The 20,533-nt window shown below is 38.5% G+C and overlaps 1 protein-coding gene across 3 annotated transcripts in view; it reads left to right on the plus strand.

Annotated features, from left to right (window-relative positions):
- Positions 1-8,471, plus strand: part of LOC118225576 (phenylalanine--tRNA ligase, mitochondrial-like) — a 108,295-nt gene extending 99,824 nt beyond the window's left edge. For all 3 annotated transcript variants that reach the window (XM_035414147.1, XM_035414146.1, XM_035414145.1), the window contains one exon: positions 7,770-8,471. In XM_035414147.1, coding sequence (XP_035270038.1) covers positions 7,770-7,908 — 139 coding nt within the window. In that variant the 3' untranslated portion in view covers positions 7,909-8,471. The remainder of the gene's footprint in view (positions 1-7,769) is intronic.
- The last annotated feature ends 12,062 nt before the right edge of the window (positions 8,472-20,533 follow it).

Below are 20,533 nucleotides of genomic sequence, written 5' to 3' on the forward strand. Positions count from 1 at the left end.
CAATGAAAGCTCAAATCGATTTTCTGAAACCAGGAACCATCTCTATACAGATACCGCTTCACATCTGAGCTGTTTTGGGATATTTTAAGCTTTGATTAATGTTGTTACACCGGTCTGACAGTGAATTCCTTGTCTGGCCTGCTTCCTCTCTCAGACTGCTCTGATTCACCGGGGGTATTAAGTTTCATCTCCTCAATTTAAAAGGTCTGTCTCTCAAAACAGTTGTTTTGGAACCCCACCTGTTAAGACTTGTAGGCCTTAATATGGTGTAAATGCCTTAAATTATATAAATATGCTATTAAATCCACATGGAAGATTTTAGTTATTTTAAAATTTAAAAAATTCTTCAACTCGTAGGTCAATGCACTCTGGGTAGTGATGTCAAAAGGTTGCACTTGTCTCGGTCCATTGCTCTTGTCCATTGAGCAGAATTGGAAATGTCTTCTGTTTAGCCTTTTCGATTCGAGCCAGAGCGGGACATTACTCAGCAGGAAAGCACCGAGGACAGCCCTCATCAAATAAATCAAAACGATAAAGATCAGAGGAGACGAGGGTAGGGCACAAGACTAGAGATGGTGTCTGTGCAGCGACTGCTTGCCTTTGCCAACACAACATTCACTTGACCATATTGATCAAACTATCATTTTTGGTGAAACTGAAACATCCCCATTGATTTAACTAATGTATCGTTATTGATCCACATCGTATATATATATGACATGGATCAATAATAATGTTACGATATGAGCTTAAATAAGTGATAATACCTCCTTTAAATGCATAATCCCCTAAATGATAATGTGCTTAGATGTTGAATCCATCTTATTCACAGATATCCCAATTCTGTGGCATTGTATTGATATTTTTCACTATTAATAGCCACAACTGCTGGATAAAAAAACAACTGGAGTTAACCTCCAGGGCAGCCATTTTTCGTCATCTACCCAAAGTGCATTGCGCGTCTAAAATAATGGTAACCTCCATAGGTCAAAATTTCGATTAAAGGCTGAGTTTTTTTTAAATAACTGACATCTTTTGTGTGGTTTTTACAACATATTTCCATAGTTGAGGTCATTTGCGACATATTAAGCCATACAAGTCTTAACAGGCGGGGTTCCCTTTAAGACTATCTACTAAGTCCAGATGTTCTGTTACTTCCTTACCCCATCCCACCTCAAGCAATCGAATCATAGATGCATCTGTTACTGCTCCTCTTAATGAAAGTCTTACATCAGTGGTGTGGTTGCAACCAGTGACCTATTACCAAATGGCACTGAATAACACTTCATCTGACTGGGTTTGCTATTTATGTTTTGTCAGACATCCAAACTGTAGGTATGGGTGTCAGACAACATAAAATACAATATTATGATATGCATGTGAGTCTGGAAATATTAATATTGTAAAGTCTGCCTCACTGTTGATATACAGTAAAATGAAGAGAAATGAAGAACAAACGCAGAATTTAAAGGTGGCGTTAGGGCATTGTCTTGTTTCCCAGGATTGACACCCTGGAGGATCACTCTTAAGGCAGATAAGGTTTCAGTCATTTCTATTGCCTGTTGAACTGCACACTTTCAATTATACATTGAAAAGAGTTTTACAGAGGCGCTGAGTTAATTTCAGTAGGCTTGGACCATCCTGTGGGAGCTGACCAATCAAGGTTGTTTCACATTTTTTGGGTAAGGAAGTAATTAGGAAGAGTCTCTGTGGGCACTAGAAGCAGCCACCTTCAGCCTTTTAATACCATTTAGCATCAGTTACAGTGCGTTTTGGCCTTGAACACCTCACAAAAATTTGGACTAGGTGAACAAAGGCCTTTAGTTCAGGAGCTGAGATAGGGTGGAAAATCTTGATAAGTCAATGATATTGTGGTAAAAGTTTCCAGTTAACTTACTGTCACGTCGTTGTCAGTGTACTGATGGAACCCATCACCATATGTCACTTGTACAGTATGTGTTGCTAAAACCTTGCACAATTGCAGACAATTTTTTAAAAAGAGTGTGTTTCTCCCTCAAGTTTCATAATCAAAATATAGATTTCTCATTGTTTTGACTTATATAGTATTAAAATATTTTTAAATGATAACATTTCTACTTAATGCATCATATAAAGTATGAAAACAATAAAATGTTTGCACGGTTTAACTCACAAAGTATCTATAGTGTATTGTAATGGCAGTACTTTTTTACATTCTGGATATATTCTGCTTCACTTACAAGCATTTCTTCTTAGAACTAATAAATGAAAAGGAATGTATGATATAAGGCTCCATGGAAGAATGTGGTGTTATTATATACAGTGAGGTTTTGTATCTGAAGTTGTTTTCAGGACTGTAGGCTTGTAGGGAGGGGGTCTGATCCACTGCATGTCCATTGAGAACATGCAAAGACAGTAGCCCCCCAGGAGAAGCCTTTATGATGGGGAGAGTGGTGCTGCAACTCAGACTGGAGTTATCAGAGAAAATCCTAGTCCTAAGTACAGTTTCTCACATTGCAACTGCCACATGCAATTTAGCAGTCGATTTCAAGTTCTTTAAAAAGACCATACAAAGTCCAGCAACATTCAAAAATAAGAAATACAGCAAACATGAATAAAAGCTGTATCTAAAACATGTCAAATCAAATTGCACCTTGAAGGCTCCGAAGTTGAATTTAGGCTTGCAGAGAAGTCTTATTGTAGTGTACACAAAAGAGCATTCGTTTTTTCGTGTGGGTGGAGTTGCAGTATGGGATTTTGTCCTCTTGTCTGTCAGTGCTGTTCTGTCAGATTGGAGAGACAGAGTTGTGTAGAGGAGAAGAGTGGTCAAGCGTGTTGTTGAAAAGTGAGATGGAGCTTCTTCTCTTTTTTCCTTCAGGCTTTAGACTTTGATTCATCCTGGTCTCAATCTTGGGCTTCCAGGAGTAGATGAGAGTAGCCTGATGTGAAAGTCAGTTTCTGAGGTCCAGTACACTAGACATCTGTGGAAAATATTTTTGATGTATCATAAATGTGCTGGAAAGGCTTGAAATAGTTACTGTATTTTAGAAAAATCAGCCGGAAAATAAGACCTTTATTTGGGTGAGATAGGCCTGCAAGAAAAACCAGGTTATCCTTGGTAATTTCAGCTTCCACGTGATTTAGAATCGTGAAGGAATACTTGAACATTATCATGTTAAGTCAACCGAGTTGAATTTTGATAAATTATACAAATTGAAGAAAATGAGTCAGCACATCAAGTGCCAGCTTATGATGGCACTTGATGTATGATGTCTACAGTCAAACAGCCACAAGCAACAGTTTTTATTTGTATTGTACCATTGCTTGTTTGATAAATGTGCAAGTCAACCTTGTTTCAGCGGATGTTTTTTCTTACAGCACACAAGTAATGCTCCTGTTGTGTACAAATATAGATTGTTAGTATTCATTTTGCAAAGTTACTTTGGGGCTTTTTGCAGCTTTCAAATGACAGCATCTTTGGCTTGAATAACTGCAGCAGGCTCTGTGGTGAAAACTTAACAGAAAAACAGAACACGGATCTTTACGATAAAACAGTGCAGTTGGATGTGTTTTGATTACTGTGCTCTACCTGGGCTCACTGAATAATTGAAGACTTCAGCATCCCCTTTAGCAGCTATATTTTGTCAAAATGTCAGCTTTTTTATTTTCTCCGTTATTTGAGGAGAACGAAAAGGCCTTCACATTAATAAAAAACATTGATTGAAGAATAACTTCCATTTCTAAAGTACCATTTATTGTCGATGATTGATTAGCTAATTCATAATGAAGCTTTCTGGGTCCCAAGCTTAAAGTTCCAAAATCCATGGGGAAATTTTTACTCTCAATGAATTAGAATGATATCGTCCCAGTAAAATTGTCACTATTTTTAAAATTATTATTCTGTTCACTCTTATTTGCTTTTCCTGCTAATTGTCATCATTCTAGATTGCACATATTAATGGAGATACAGAGGGAGAGAAATCTCTGCACCAAAGGAAGTTGCCTTATCCAATTAGCCTGTTTGACTGTCGGTGCAGTGTGAAACGTGTCCCAGTAGCCATCGAGTGTGACCTAAATTTGTCAGACATCACATTTATTTCTGCCTGGGAATGTGTAAGATTCAGCATCTTGAATGAAATCTTACACATTGTGAGCACCGCTGTACAGGGTTTGTGTTTAAGCTGGCTTGCATTTTCCTGTGTAACTTTCAAGCATGCTTGTTTTTTTCACAAATTAAGTCAACATTACTTTTTTTCCCATCGTTCATCATTTCCTTTTACCTTTTTCCCTACAATTTTGTTATATTTTACAATGATGCAGAGACAGCAGCCTGGATTAATTTAACCCATCAATAAAACTGAAATTGTTAACTGCATCAGGGCTCGACATACAGGTGTATTGTGGCTTTTCAAAGTTACTGGCCCCAGGGTTTTATCCACTGGCCCTCCACCTATCAGTCCATTTTTTCCCCACTTAAATAGGACATCATAGTAAATTTGAAAGAAATGAATTTACGATACCCTTACTAAACAAAACTACAAGTATGGCATAACTTGATCACCACTTGATTTGCTTGCGGCTGCATACATTTATATTAAATGGCCAAGTAATGTTAGGGCTGTCACAAAAATGAACTTAATTTACTGAGTAGGTGGTTCTGTCTTTCTGTGGGTCTCTTAAACAAAACAAGCGAGGTATCCGTCCGGAATTATACAAAATGATTTATTTATCCTGTGGCTGGTTAAAATATTATTCTAGCAATGTTATATAAAACATCTGTGTATATCATGCATATACTTTTATTTTTGTTGCATTTTGTTACTAATACCTACTAAATACTTCACACTTGTGAATGACAGTTCAGAGAAAAAAGCTTCTCTGCTGTTTGTAATCATCCTGTCAGTCAGGTGCTGTTTTTGCAGGTAGGCTAGTGCAAAGAACATGGTGTACAGAGATTTCTTTGTTGCTAGCTAATGTTAATGCATTTGACACTGGTTTATGTGATGCATTGGATATGTTAACCACAGCTGTAGAATGGCAGGAAATTAATGTGAACATGTTACTGTAACTTGTATAAATTCTGGGACTTTAGTGCTTGAAATGAAATGATACTTTGCAGAAGTGATTCACAATCGAAAGAGAATTTCTCAAAATACCATTTATAAATGGTAGGTTAGGTAAATCAAGTTCTTTTTTCCGTTTTTAATTTTTGAATTGCACTAGCCCGAGCGGGCCATCGAAAATCTTGATTGACTGGCCCGGAGAGGTCTGAAGACACCGCCAGGCCAACAAGGCAGTAGCTGTGTCGAGCCCTGTGCATAATAGTTTTGTAACCTGTGACTCATCCACGAATGAGGTTGTAAGCAAATCACACGGCCCAGCCGCAACGTGTTTATTAATATGGGAATTTGATGTAATTCATTTGTGATTTCACAGATTGTCATTTGGTATTTAGTAGTGAGCTGTGATACGTTCTGCCACTCCCCACAGCTCAAACTATTAGCATGTACTGCTGGGCGAGGAAGAAAAAATGCAATTTATTTTCTTGCCTATGAAAGATAAAACAGGACAACAGAGAAATGCAGGACAGATTTACGGTCTCAGACTTCTGATTAAATCTAAAGCCCAAGTTCAATTTCTCTCAGCTCCCAAGTATGACTCCTCATAACCGCATCTCATTCTAGCAGAAATCTACCATGTCAGGAATGGAAAAGGGGTTTTGTCTATTTGTTTACCAAATGGGAGAAATGGGCTGGAACATGAGCTATTTTCACATTTTGCTCCAGCATATCGTGTTGGAACTGTGGAATTCAATAGTTTCTTATGAAACACGTGGATTGGACATGTTCCCCCACACTCTCAGAGAAAGAGGATTCTATGGCTTGTCTGCTTAGTGGAACCCTTTTTAATTCTTTATGGAACTCTCTGTGGTCAGTGCAAGAAGTGTGAAAGCTCCGGAATGAACCATTTTGTCTCACAGAGAACCCATGAACTAGATAGGGTTCCTCTACAATGACACCGAGGAGTCTTTTGGAACCCTTTCTTCTGAGATTGCAGACCAGAAAAAAGTTGGAATATTTGTGATTATTTGTAATAAATGTGAAAATATCTGTAATGGATTTAAAAATAAGCAGAGACTCATAGGAGATGTAACCATTGAGACATTAGCTTTTTTCTTTATGATGCCCAGGGTGCGAAAAGAAAACCTGACTTGCTTAATATCAAAATATCACTTAATCATAACATCGGCCAGTGAGAGTTTTGTCGACAGAGTTTTCCCGCCTCACTATGCAAAGGTGATCGCTGGTTGATCGAGCATCTGCGTTCTGCATTCTGCCTGCACCTGATACACAAGTTGCACAGTCCTTCAGTGCACAACCCATGCAGGTTACAATGCATAATTCTAGTATAGTTGCATAATACAAAGTATAATTCTAAAATAAACACCTGATATTATGTGTTGCCATGGAATGTAATCAAATAATGAGGACCGTGTGGGAAATTATATTCGCTGTATAATACTTTGTCAAAGATATTCACACTACATTTGCCCTTCAATTGCTTGTGAAGCTTGGGCTGAAAATAGATTGGAAATGGAGTTTCATATATTGGTCTGACTTGAGAAGTCTCCTCACGCCACCTGGACACTATCTTTGTCTGGGTCTAGACCTTAATTTTCAGTGTTTATTCATTAGTCTGTGTCTGGGTTTACTCATTTGAGACCACAGCCTCTACATATTCTTTCTGCAGATTGTTTGCTCACCAACATTAAAAAATTAATAACCAAATTCTGTAAGCACATTAGCAGGGTTTATTGACACATTAAGCCTATCAGTTCACCACTAGTCAAACAAAACATACATTGCCTGACTGGCATTACACATTTATAGCTATCAACATGCACTGTGCCCTGCATTTTCTATCCCCAAATTTGAAAATTTTCCTTGCATTTAAACAGACTTCCTCTCATCTAGAATTTCACAGGAGCATGTCACAATTTTGCCTTTGACCTTTGAAGCTGGGAAACAAAGCTGTTTTTGCAAGCAGGATATAAACCTTTCGTGCACATATTCAGTTTGGTCTCAGTTCTATTACAGAGAGAGCGGTTTTGATTGCATTCTTGTGATTGAACCCTTTTCTGACAGTGCAGGTGTCGGATTTTATAGGGAAGTTAAAATGGATGCTGAAAGAAAAGTGGAATATCAGCTCAGTTCAGATTTTTTGTCATGTTTTAGATAGCTTCAGAACTTTGATATCTCCATTTTGTACCTGTCAGATATAAACAATGCCTTCACTGCATTGTCTCGTAAAAAACAAAGAAAGCCTTAATACCACTTTGAGAACACAAACTTACTTGCCAAATTGATGTCTGTATTTGACACTGCAGGAAGAGAATGTTTTGAAAGCTTTGTCATGCTGAAACAGGAAAGGGCCTTCCCCAAACTGTTGAGGAAGCACAGAATCATCTAGAATATGACTGTATGCTGTAACATTTGCCTTCACTGGAACTAAAGGACCTAGCCCAAACCATGAAAAACATCCCAAGACTGAGGTTTGGTCATGCAGTGTACTATATGTACTATTTCTTCCTTAAGTAAAAAAAAAATGTAGCAACAAGAAGTAACTCCAGTTGCTCATTAAGTTGTCTTGGGTGGTGATATTTTTAATATAGGATGAATATGCAATACTAACATGATGACTAGAGATATCATTTTGTATCATTAAGATGACAAAGCAGAAGTGGTCTCGGTGCGCATGCTCACACTTGCCTCTCTTCTCTCCCCGCTCAGGACTGAGAAGGTTAGCCACTGCTACCGCCTCACATACCGCCACATGGAGAGGACCCTGACCCAGGAGGAAGTGCGGCTCATCCACCAAGCCATTGAGACAGCTGCAGAACAGGAGCTGGGGGTGCAGGGGAGGTATTGATCCCCAATTCTCATTTCTCAGCCCGCACGGACCACCAGGCAGGAGGACGTCTTATAACAAACTAGATCAAGGACAGTCCCTGCGAGCCAACATACAGGTCTTCAGCACCGGTTTAATAGAAATGCCTTAAATCAGCTTCCCATCTGTTCTGAAGTGGCTTAAAAAGTGACTCAAGTAAAGAGTAGAAAATGTGTTAGATTTAATGTCACCCAGATTTATTATAGCCCTGGATTTTCGCCACCAAGAGAGACAGACAGGTTAATGACACAGTCTGTCTCAGAATTCCATCTCAGCATGTATTTTATATGTTCAACAGATGCCTATATTCAAAGGGGGTATCCGGAAATCAGATCAAGTCTGCTCTTGTAAGAGTTTTGTCATTGTTTTTGGGACAGTCTGAGTTCATTGATCAGGGAAGCCTCAGTTTTACAGAGATACAAAATCTGTTTAGAATTCAGTGAAGACAAATGATATTTAAAAAAAGAATAAAATATTTGTGCAATTTACAGTGTTATATGATCAAGAGAACCTTTGTTCTATGTTTACGAGAAAGTGCAAATGTTTTCAATGGTTTCTGTGTGAGTTTCCTTTCAAACTGGTGAAGCAAGAATTGAGAGCTTGACATGGGAGTACTTTCATGGCAGATGATCAGATCTTCCTCTGAACCAAGTAGAAATTCAGTGCCCCATTGAAGCAATTGGGACACTCTCCTGGTGACACTTGGATAATCATAGTTTCCTGACTGAGCATGGCATTGCTTGCAAAGAGTGTATTTCCTGGTGTCCTGACCAAATTTGTGATCTGTCAATCTAATTGTGCTCAGTTTTAACTGAATAAATTAATTCCTTCTCCTTAAACTCAGCTGATATGTGATAACCACTGTGGCACAAAATGTCAGATGTTCATCGTTTGGGTCTTACATAATCAAGCAAACCACAATATGTAAACAAAAGCCATGCTGTTCTGCAGGACGTTCATTTATTAGACGGGATTTTGGCTGGGTAAACTTCTGCATTTTTTTATTCTGACCCAAGGACAATTGTGAGGCATAGTGTTGTGCTCCAATTGCTCATTTATAGCTATTCTCACCAATAAATTATTCTCACCAATCAACTTAGCTGAACCTAAGTGAATTTAAAACAAACCTAAATTCTGGAGGATCGCTAAAATATTTCTAAATAAACTTAAAATAAACGCTAAAATAAACTTTGCAGCTAAAATATTTCTGTTTCAATGAAATGTAATGCAATTTATTTGTGGTCAAGGACTGAAAATCAACCATTTTACAGTTACCTCAGGCTTAGTAATATTACTCATTTCAATTTACTAATTTGTTAACTTTCCAATATCTAAACATTAATAATATAAAATTACGTATCGTAATTGAGAAAATGAGTATTACAACATTGGACATTTCAAAAGATATTTAAACAGTAACATGTTTTTTTGCTTATGTTTAAGAGTCATCACTATTTGTGGAATATTTCTAAAAATATAAATATTTTGAATGTTCCAGATTAGGATTAATGTGGAAATATCTCTCAACCTTACAAATGTAATAAGCTCTGAGAAAAGAGTGTTGGATATATCTCTCTCTCTCTCTCTCTCTCTCTCTCTCTCTCTCTCTCTCTCTCTCTCTCTCTCTCTCTCTCTCTCTCTCTCTCTCCACTCCTCTCTCTCTTTCTCTCTCACGCACACACACACACACACACCTTGCTGCACACACTACACTGTGATGGGAAATCCAATTAGGCAGAATCTTTGGCTTTCAGCACACACTTTTGCCATCGTTTATTCTGTGAGCAGAGAACTGACTGTGTCAGTTTGACTTGGGAAATGAGTATGGACCAAATCAAGTACGAGTAAAATTCAATATCATCCAAATTGAAGCGTGCCAGAGATTCAAGTCTCTCCATTAGCCGTCTTTCAAACTGTGGATCTTTCATGCTTATGGCTGTTGCAAGTCTGGATGCTACAGTAATTTCCCATCAAGAGTGAAAGTAGATAATTGTTTTGATACATAGCTGTCAAGGCATCTTTCAACTCTCTGTAGTGCAGCATAATGCAGAAATAATAGAAATTTGTATCAGTCCGTAGTATCTTCTGTCTAATTATATGTACGTCTGTTTTTTTATAGTATTCAATTATTAAAGTTTTGTTGCAGAGACACTATTTATGTGGGTAGGCATAGCAACTTAAAAGAAAAATTTGAAAGAAAATCCTATAAATGAACAGCCCCACGCATTTCAACAAAGTAAAGCACAACATCTTACAGTGCTTGAAATTCATTTCAGATACGACGTTCCAAACCTCAGGGACTGTGCACTGGGGAGCATAGTGCACAACAGCTATCCATACAGTAGCACAGTGACGGTTGACACAAAATAAATTGCTGACAGTCCAAAGGTTTAAAGTTGTGAGTGAATCAACACCAGAGCCATCAAATGGATAAGGAAGGCTCAGAAAAATTGTGGAAAATTGTGAGCAGAAAAAAAAGCTATCCATCAGCCATACAGCAAGGGTCAATACACCAAATTACTAGCTGAGGGCAAGAGGAAAGATTGGAGTCTACACAAAGAATGATGAAACAATTTCACCTGGGAAGATATCAACACATTGCCTTATCAGTACATTCAGTATATATCTAATTGGAACTTGGAATCCATTTTTTCATCTGGAAAAATTCAGTGTGTGTCCAAAAGAAAACCTCGAGATTTGCCTTTAGGTGGCCTTTACCAGTCTATAGCAAACGGTCTTGTAAGATGCCTGTCTTTATGAGACATGCTTAGTATTTACTTTCAGCTGGATATAATGTTTCTGGGCAATGATGAGTGCTTACTTTGCTTTTCTTTTTTTAGAAGCTCTTAAATACTTGGAAAGAAATGCATTTCAACAACTGATATACTGAAAGGACACAATCTATACCAGAGGTGGGTAACCCGGCTTCAAAGAGTAAAAAGACTGACCATGTATTTGCACCACCAACATGTACTAAACCAGCTGATTACAATAATTAGTTCTCCTATCATGCTGAACAGTTATGCTAATTAGAATCAGCTGGTTTAGTGATGGTGGTAGAGCAAATACATGGTCAGTCTTTTTACTCTTTGAAGCCTGGTTACCCGCCTCTATACTATATCTATACTCTATATAGATACTATACTCATCCACTTGTCCAAACATGAAGGTTTCACAATCACCAGATTGTGAAACAGCTATGCTGCAATACACAGGCTTGGAGAATTCTGGAGCACCTGCCATTGTAGAATATGCCACTCATCCTTAATTCCAGTGTTAGAAGAAAAGAAAATGCTCTACCCTGGTTTTATCACCAGGATCCACCTGATAAAGAGCCGTATTCAAAAACATGCCACCATCACAAATTGCCTGCACTAATAAACAGGCAGTGGTCCTAATATAATTGTTGTTTGTAAGAGATAAAACTCCAATGGTTTCCATGTCATTAATCTAGTCTGGCCATTTTTTTACCCAATTAATGGGAAGGATTTATTTTGTTTTCTGCTCTCTGTGACAGATCTTTGGTCGTGTTAATCTTATCTTGTCTGCAGTCTAGCTCGGAACTCAAGATAGGCACTCTGCTGAAGGAGCTCCGCTCCGCTCACAGGCAGCATAGGGGCTGTAGGGGTGGTAACCCCAAAAGCATGCAGCGGCCATGAGCAGAGTGAGCACCCATTGCTCCCCTTCTGTTCTCAAATGACTAGGGCAAAAGTGGGGTTTGAGCAGTAGTGAAGAATTCGGCTGCCATTCAGGCAACTGGTACGTAGCACCCTTTCATGCAGAGTCTTTCACAAAAGGCAATTATCTTCAGTGAGCAAACAAAAGCTCTGCGATTCCTCTTAGGCTGAGACTTCTGCTCCACTCCAGCACTTTGTTTAGCCAGGCTTATTTACACAGTAAAGAGTGTTCTGCTCTCTTCTCAAGGTCTTTTAGAGTGGTGTTGATGTATAAAATATATGGCAGCCTTTGGGTTTATATTTTCTCTCTGTTTGCTCATGAGTACAGGTACTGCAGTATTGAGACTGGGATGCAATTAGTGAGACGCATAATGCATTTCCTTCTCCTCCTGTGCTTTCCCGGGGGGGGCTGTATTTTGGTTGAAGTTCATTTCCTTGATTTCTTTACAAATGACATAACAGTTTTTTAATGTTTTTTTTTCTCTTCCTTTGGGTACAAATTAAGCTAACCAACCAACATGGAGTGACAATCGTGGAGTAAATTGGCTCTGCACAGCTGTAAAATTTTACATTGCATTAATACAATATGCTCATTTAGCAGATGCTCATATACAAACCCACCTACAATATAAGAGGACATAAGTGCACGCAGTTAAGTGCGCAACAGTGCCTGGCGAACAACATTCCCAATCAGCAAGTGTACATGCAACGTTTTGCAGCTGAAGTAATGTAACAAGTAATGTAGTGCATAAATGACTATGCACTATATGTGTTCATTCACGCCATTTACAAGTAATTTATGAGTCTCCATCTCAATGTTATGCTCTCTCTAATGTCTTATGAATGGACCACAATAGAACACTTTATGATCCTTGAAGGAGGAATCTGTCTTCTAGCATTTACAATATATCCTGTAGAACAAGGATTGCAAACATAGACACAACATCATTAAACCTTGTTGGTACAGAATTGGGTAGTGGCAAAGAAATGCACATGGATTTGTATTGAAATGAAGGGTATTAAATTTACTTTCTTTTTTGCTGCTTTGATACCATGCACATCCCTATTCATGAAAATAATGCAATTTTATTGATTGTTGACAGTCTCACAGTTGCAATGTTCTTTGCTTTTTTTTGGTTATACAACCATCATTTTTCAGCAAGAAGAGCTTTGAACTTTAGATTGAAATAGTCCTCATTTTGTACTATTGTGTGCTGTTGTTGCACAACTTCACTGCCTGTGTTCACCCAGCATTCATTTCCCAGCATTCATTTTCACGTCATGACATTTCAATGCGCTCATGCTGAACAAAAGTTGGAATGCTTTTAATGGATAATTATAGCAGTGCATAAAGAGCAATGGCAGGTTAGGTCAGACTGGTCCAGGCAAACCAGATGAAGAGCCTGCCTTAGCGCACGTCTTAGATTGCGCTTGCCGTGACAGTTTACGCGAAATAATTGCTATCGACCCTCATCTTGACCCATTACTTTGTTCAGGCAAATAGCGCAGGAATTCCATCTTGCAGCAAAGCGATTCCTCGCAGCTGTGAGCCCTGCTGCGTGCAGAGAAAATGTCCGCTCGCGGCTCTTGCCTGCTGCCGCAGCGTTTAGAGTCGGGCAGGCGGGAGAGCCCGCGGTGCCCTAGTAAGAGTATTACTGTCAGTTCTGGGCCGCTGCGGCAGACATTAAGCTGAGCAGTTATTCATATCAGGTCCCATTAAGGGACACGGCATCTCTCTCCCTCCACGCTGTGCACCGCTGTTGAGGTGACATGGGTATTAATCACAATGAGGCTCGTGCACTTCCCTGGTGCCCACATGCGGATATCGCGCGTGTGTGTGCGTGCGTGTGTGTGTGCGCGTGTGTGTATTGTGTGCCTATCTGTGGGTGATTGTGTATCTGTGTGTGTGCATGTGTACGTGTGTGCCTCTCAATGTTTGTGTGTAATAATAGTATGGACAGAAGCATTATAGCCCTTCAGTATCAGATCACAGAAGACCACGGATAGTCTTACTGCTACTCTGCATGCTCTCTGTTAGCCTTCCTTCTGTCAGCTGGTTGTTGCTGTTTTGTGCAGAAAACCTGAGAGTGACACTTACAGCGCAAGTGACAGGCTGTACTTATTGTTTGTACATTCCCCCTGGACAAATACTGAATTCAAGAATGGTGTGATTCTGTCTAGCTCTCTCTTTCTGTTTCTCTCTCACACACAAACATAAATACACACACACTGTCTTTAGAACAAAACACCCTTGTATGCAATTTTCTCTTGTGGTGTATGATGTATGATAAAAAGGAAAGAAACCACTTTTTTTTTTTACATTTTTGCAGCTAAACGAGAAATGGCGATTGGCTCACCAGAGCAGGCGTGGACAGGTGGAATCTGTCTGAGCAATCAAAATGGGTGGGAATGCTTGAAAGTTGATGCTGGACTCTGGCAGTGAGATGTGGTTGCCATGGAAATTCTGCAGATCAAATCAGATCTTGATTTTTATCCTGCCAGAGCCTGAGACAGAATAGAACAGTACACAGGTATTAGACTTGGTCTGATCAGTTTGGTTTGGCAATGAGTGCCTCAGGATAAAATACGAAATGCCTTTCTTCATGAGTTTTGTCACATTTGTCCAGGGGAGTTCATATCGGGTAAATGACGTCTCATTAAGTTCCACTTGGTAAAGTTGGGTGGTACTGTGTGCACATTCACTGTGTCACATCCCACCCTTCTAATGGCTTATTTGTATTCAGCAATATAGAAATAACAGTCTGTACCTACTGAAAATACATGAAACAGTAATACACCACATTCGCCAAAAAGGTATAGGGTAAAATTGATTATCAAAGACTCTATTGTCCCCACAGTTTTGCATTCTTGCCCTAACCAATGCACCGCAGGATACAATTTAACTATAGATATCATAAGTATAAATACAGAGTAATGTGTTTCCAGAAGACATATAGGGAAAATCATGGTTGAGAGATTCAAATGTGTTCTGTGAGTTACTGAGCTAACCCAGAATAGAACCTTTATTGAAATGAAAATAATGAATAATTCATTAGAATGTAGTCCCATGTGTTTTATATTTCTGTTGATCACACTAATATTTGCATTCTTCTCACTTTCCTTCCCTTTGTAGTAATGCCAACACAATGTTCTGCCATCTCTATGCAAGAAGGTTTGTGGTATCTTGGAAAGAGATATGACCTGTGGCTTTTTCCCCTCTTGAAAGTCTTAAACTCACACACTCCTTCCCACGCACACACACGCACGTGCGCACGCACACACACACACACACACACACACAAAGGATCACAGTTGTTTTGTATTTATTTTTCTGCACCCCAATGCTAGAATGTTTTCTCATATAATTGAGAATGTGTTCATTCTTCTCTGAAGTCATTTGTTTTAATTTCATCTTTCTTCTCACATACTGAATTACAAACAAATCTTATCTTTGTATTTGGATTGAAAGTGACTTGGATCTGTCCAGGTTGTGATCCTCCTTTCTAGAGTAGAATGCGCTTGAAATAGGTGTGAAAGTTAAAGTTAGTGGCACCACACAAATCTGTTCCTTTACATTTGACATGAACAAAGGAAATTATTTTAAGCTATTAATGTTACATTATATTTTAATGCATTTAACAAAACCTCTCACCCCGCCGCCCCACATGCTTTCCACTGCCCCAGACACACACATCATTATTGATTTGTAACATCTAACAACTATTAATTAAATAAAATGTAACAAAGAGGCCCTCATTTGGTTACCAATTAATGAGAGATCTCCCTCCCTTCCAAACAGCATAAGCTTTCTTGTGGTACTGTGAGGATAACACCATGGAAAATAGTCGCTCCGCTGAGGGAGAAGCTCAGGAGAACCTAATGCAATATTGTAATGGCTGTGCAACCTAAGATGATTTACCCTTGCTTTCTACCTCAGAATCCTCTCCAAATTCCATTTGGGGGAGATCAGATGCACTTCTGAATGTCAAAACTGTGGAAGTGCCTCTCAGTGCCCTGAGTGAAGAACGCAACTCCCTGCTCTTTCAAATGCATCTAAGTGTGTCTGAGTGTGATTCATCCTCCGAGTACATTCCCTTGCTCTTTATTGCACAAATATCACCTTCTTCTACGATAAACTTGAAAGGTATCTGGTTGATCTGCTGTGTTTTTGGAAGCTGTGGATCTGAGGGGCTACATCACTGAGTCATGCAGTGCATGCAGTCTCTCACGCACCATCATCTGTGAACAAAGCAGGCACAAATCTGCCATCCCTGCCTTGGCAGACTTGGAGGCTCTCCCTTGGCTTTATATCATTCTGACGATGCATGTGCTGCACACGCCTACATGGACATTTGTTTCATAGTAATAATGTCAGATTCACACTTTGCACTGAAGTTGAAGACAATACAGTCCTGTAGCATGAGAAAAAACATTATTTGGTTGTAATGTGGTAATTATGAATTTAAATGACAAACCACGATGGGATCTTTGCATTAATATTGAAATATAACAAGAAGCCAGTCTAGACATACCTCTGCACATCTGTGTCAGCCCAGTAGCTCCCAGCATGTTCATTACCCCACTGAGCTGAAACGTGCCTGGTAACTTCACCTGAAAGTTCAGAGGGTAATGGGGTCGCGCTTTATCGAATTGTTGTCCAGGAAGAGGACCTGTCACCTAAGCACCGTTACGGTATTGGCTGAAAGTCTAACTTGTATGAGGCGGTGTTAATGACTTGTGGAAGAAGAAGAAGAAGAAGAAAAAGAAGAAAAAAAAGAGTTCTTTCAGAATCAATCACACTGCAGTACATTTTCCCCCAGTTTCTATAAGCTCCCCACTGCTATTAAATAGGTCAAAACATCCTCTTTAATCTTTCCTCGCTGCCATAGCGATAGAAAACCCTTGAACCTGTTTTGTTTTTTAAACCTAATGATCTAAAGTCATTTAAAATCCAGTTATTTAAATCTCAATGTTTAATTTTAATCTGTTAATGAATGCCTCAAAACAAATTTGTTCCTTTGGTCTTTAGAGTGTTTGTACCTTGAGACCTTGATGACTGTGATGAAAGAGACAAAAGGTGAATAAAGAAAGGGAAGTGGTCCAATTTGGCCCCTTGCCTGTTAGCTCCCCGCTGATGCTGGTGGAAGTTTTTAAGTCCTCCAAGTGGTTCAAAGTCAGCAGTCCTTGCATTGAGACACACTCTCCCCTTCACATACCAAGTAACCTGAGATACAGAATCTGGCTGGCTGCTCTTCATCACCAGTAATGCATTTTTAAAAGATCTTTGATTATTCTCCCATCTAAAGTGGCTTATATGTCAGGCTGATGGAATGTGATGCTGTGCCATTTTTTCTGTACGAGGGATCTTGATATAGTAGTTTACTTATTACACATCATAGTTTGTTCTTATTTTGTCACATATTTCCCACGATTCCACAAGATCATCTCCCTCTCTCAAACACATGTGGCTCTCTCACATGTATAGAACGATGCTGACAGAATGAAAAACATAAAAGCCTTGCTTTTTCTCCTTGATTATGTGCCACCTTTTGTTTGTAATGCTTTCTTTGTCTTGATCTTGCCAATCAATTTTTTTCCCCCCAGTAAGATGCATTTTCAGCAGAACTTCCCATCTCAAATGGTACACCAGCCGTCTATGCAGGTACTTCACTGGAAAACACCAATTCTATTTAAACTGGGAAAATTCAAGCAAATGCAGGTTAGATCTGTTCTGATCGTCCTGGGATTAGACCTGTGGTGCTTCCTGCACTTGAGCATAGATATCGTAATGTGATGGAATGCAGAAGAACAGAGAAGATAGCTCTATAATTCACTGACTCAAAATTCAATTTTTCAGTTCTATTTTTACTGTTACTTTTTTCATCCATGGTATTACCTGTGCTCTCACTGGTCAGCCAGAGATGGGGTAGACACATTAGAAACACTGAAAATAGCTAGATCTCAATATAACAGGGTCAAACCAGGAAACGTGTGAATATCTGTATTGTCACTCTAATGCTGATTAGTATAAATGGGCCAACTGTGAATTGAATACATTATGCTTTGTTGAATACTGAGTAACAACTTGAAGTGCTGATACATTTTTAAAATAACTACCAAATCATAGTCATATCAAATGCTTTTGATATGATTATGATCATGATAAAAGGTCTGCATTTTTTTACCCAAGAAATGTCTAAATGTATTGCATTGGTTTGTTTGACAAGCAGGAGCCTTATTTACCTGCAAAGCACTCTGGATCATTGTGTACAAAAATCCCAAGAGAGCCACTGATTGAATAACATGTTTTAATTGACATATTTTGCATTCGGGTTTTACATTACTGATTGGAGCCATGCGGTGATGTGGGCACCAGAGAGCCACAAGACAGGTGTTTAGCCTACGCATAATCAATTCTCATTCAGGCAAGTCAAATTTAATTACATTAACCTCATAGTGAATTAATTTGAGAACCTGTTTGATCCCGAAACTCTTACCAAACATTAATTTGTTTTATATCTATGTATTTCTTCCGCTCTAAGCAGTACACAGTGCTGGGTGTTGTCCACTGTATATTAGCAGTATATGAAAATATATATAATCGGTATATTAGCACTGCATATTAATTAAACATGGTGTCGGTCTATATGGTACATATATTTTTATGTATCACTGTATGTACTTTCTCCTACAGGTAGTGAGGCTTTGCCCACTGCTAAATTACAGATTCCATGCCTTTGTTATTTCACAGAAATACTATAATATGCTGCAATAATATCAAATCCCTGGTAAAATTTTGAGTTGTCCATCTTACTGCAAAATGCTCAGTGCACCCAAATTTCTGCAGCACCTTTCTCAATGCTGAATAGTGCGACTAAATGGCTTGCATGCCATTAGAGTGCTGTATTAAATATAACATGATCAATTCATTCATTTACCGGCTGAAGGCAGAACATGATAAAGTCATTAGCACACACCCCAGGCCATCAGCTCCCAGCCTTCTTCTTTGCGAAGTCAAATGTGACAATTGATTAATCATGGTTAATACGCATCAAGAGGAAAAATCCATGGAAAAGGCAGAGGAAGACCTCACTTAACGTAAGGTATATTTCTTCAGATGGGTTCACTTGGCCAGGATGGGCAATTAAAAATAAATAAGACTATACGTACTGTCAGACCTTAAGTGGTTCATTCAACTATGATTCAGTTCAGTTCAAATGTGATATTTATCAGCATCGATGGTTCAGAGGAATGATTATTGTACTGTGGCATATTTTTGCTTTTACAAAAGCCCTGTGAACAGAAACTGCTCCAGTTGCCATGAAATATACATTAAACCAAAACCACTCATGGTAATGCGGGATATGCAATTGAATGCATCCATGGGACCATTAACTGATATTTTCTTTGCTAAAAGGTAAAATATCAGAACATAGTGTCTGCACAGACTGAATATGATTTGGTTTCCTGGCTTATACGCACAATCAAAATGGTGGGGGTTTAGGTTGCTTTGCAATGTGGCATGGAGGAATCGTAAAAAGAGGTGAGCAATCTGTGTTTGGTAGACCAGGTGTGCTGTTTGATTATCAGTAATCAGCAGTTGACATGACCAGATTCGTCAAAACGCATTCCTGATGTCGAAGTAGCCATGTGTAAAGGAATTGTTTGCTCATTGTCAGCCTAATGTGGGTTACTTGACTCTTTTCTATGGTTTTACTATACCATTGTTGTTGACAATTTAAAAATAAATGTATGCCATTTTTAACACATACTGTATTTAACACAACTGATAAGACAATAATGAATAACTGATTATTTATAATGACTCTTATTGGTAAATGTGTTTGGTGTCACAAAAGAATGCTATAAATCTATGCCCAGGACATTTTGGTGGTATTGCTCTGTATGAAGTCACATACAATTGTCATCTAACACACTACCACAAATGTAATCCTTATGCTAACAAAAGGGGATTGGTGTACCTCACTGACTGATGAATGTATGATTCATCAACACATTTTTACTTCAAATCATATGCTGGGCTGAAATATGTGTGTTTGTTAAAATAGGTTTTTTAAACAATGTACAATTTTAAAGTATAGCTAGAGTACATTGTGGCTACAAAATCCCTCTTAACCGAAAAATCCTTCAATTTGTATATTCATCAAGGACTTTAACATACTTGACTGTCTACCTTGACTGTTCGTCCATATTTTACTTAAAGTTAATGAACTCTGACGGGAACACAGGGTAAGCTCTGGTGGTCTGTAAATGTTCACAAGCCAAAAGTAAGCTATTTAGATGCTGGCTGTTTGTAAATAGATGCTAATGTAACACGATTAAGCATCTGCTGCTCAAATCAAATAAAGTGATGTTATGAAAGGGTTTGAATCCAAACACAGATTATTTTTAGAAAAAAAGGGCTAATGCCCTCAAGACCACAGAAACAAGTCTGTAGATGGAGAGTGAAGCCCCTTTTATATATTCCATTTGTTGTTGGTGGTCACTAATTTACAGGCACATTTTATCAAAATACCTGTATTTATACATTACCTTTTTAAAGGGAAATGAACAAAGGGATATATAAAAGATGAAATATGCAAAATTATTGTTGCGATGAATAATATAACAAGGAAATAGTCATGTAAATATAAGGATTTATCAGTGAAAATTATTGCACTACAGAAAGTAGTAGGAGTGGCATTTTTAAGATTAAATAGTGTCAGTATATATTAGGGGTGTGGGGTACATGTACACAAATACACGCAAAATGAAGGACGTTCTCTTTGTAAAATGGTTCAGTTTTCATTTTTATAAGTAGAAGGTAATCTTTCTTGCATTTGGGATATGAAGTTTGTCTTTTAAACTGAGTATTTTGTGCCATTTATAGGGGTAAGGTCTGAGTCCTGGTGGATGTTTAGTGTTAGCAT

Source organism: Anguilla anguilla, chromosome 4 (genome assembly GCF_013347855.1).
Source record: "Anguilla anguilla isolate fAngAng1 chromosome 4, fAngAng1.pri, whole genome shotgun sequence".
NCBI lineage: Eukaryota > Metazoa > Chordata > Actinopteri > Anguilliformes > Anguillidae > Anguilla > Anguilla anguilla.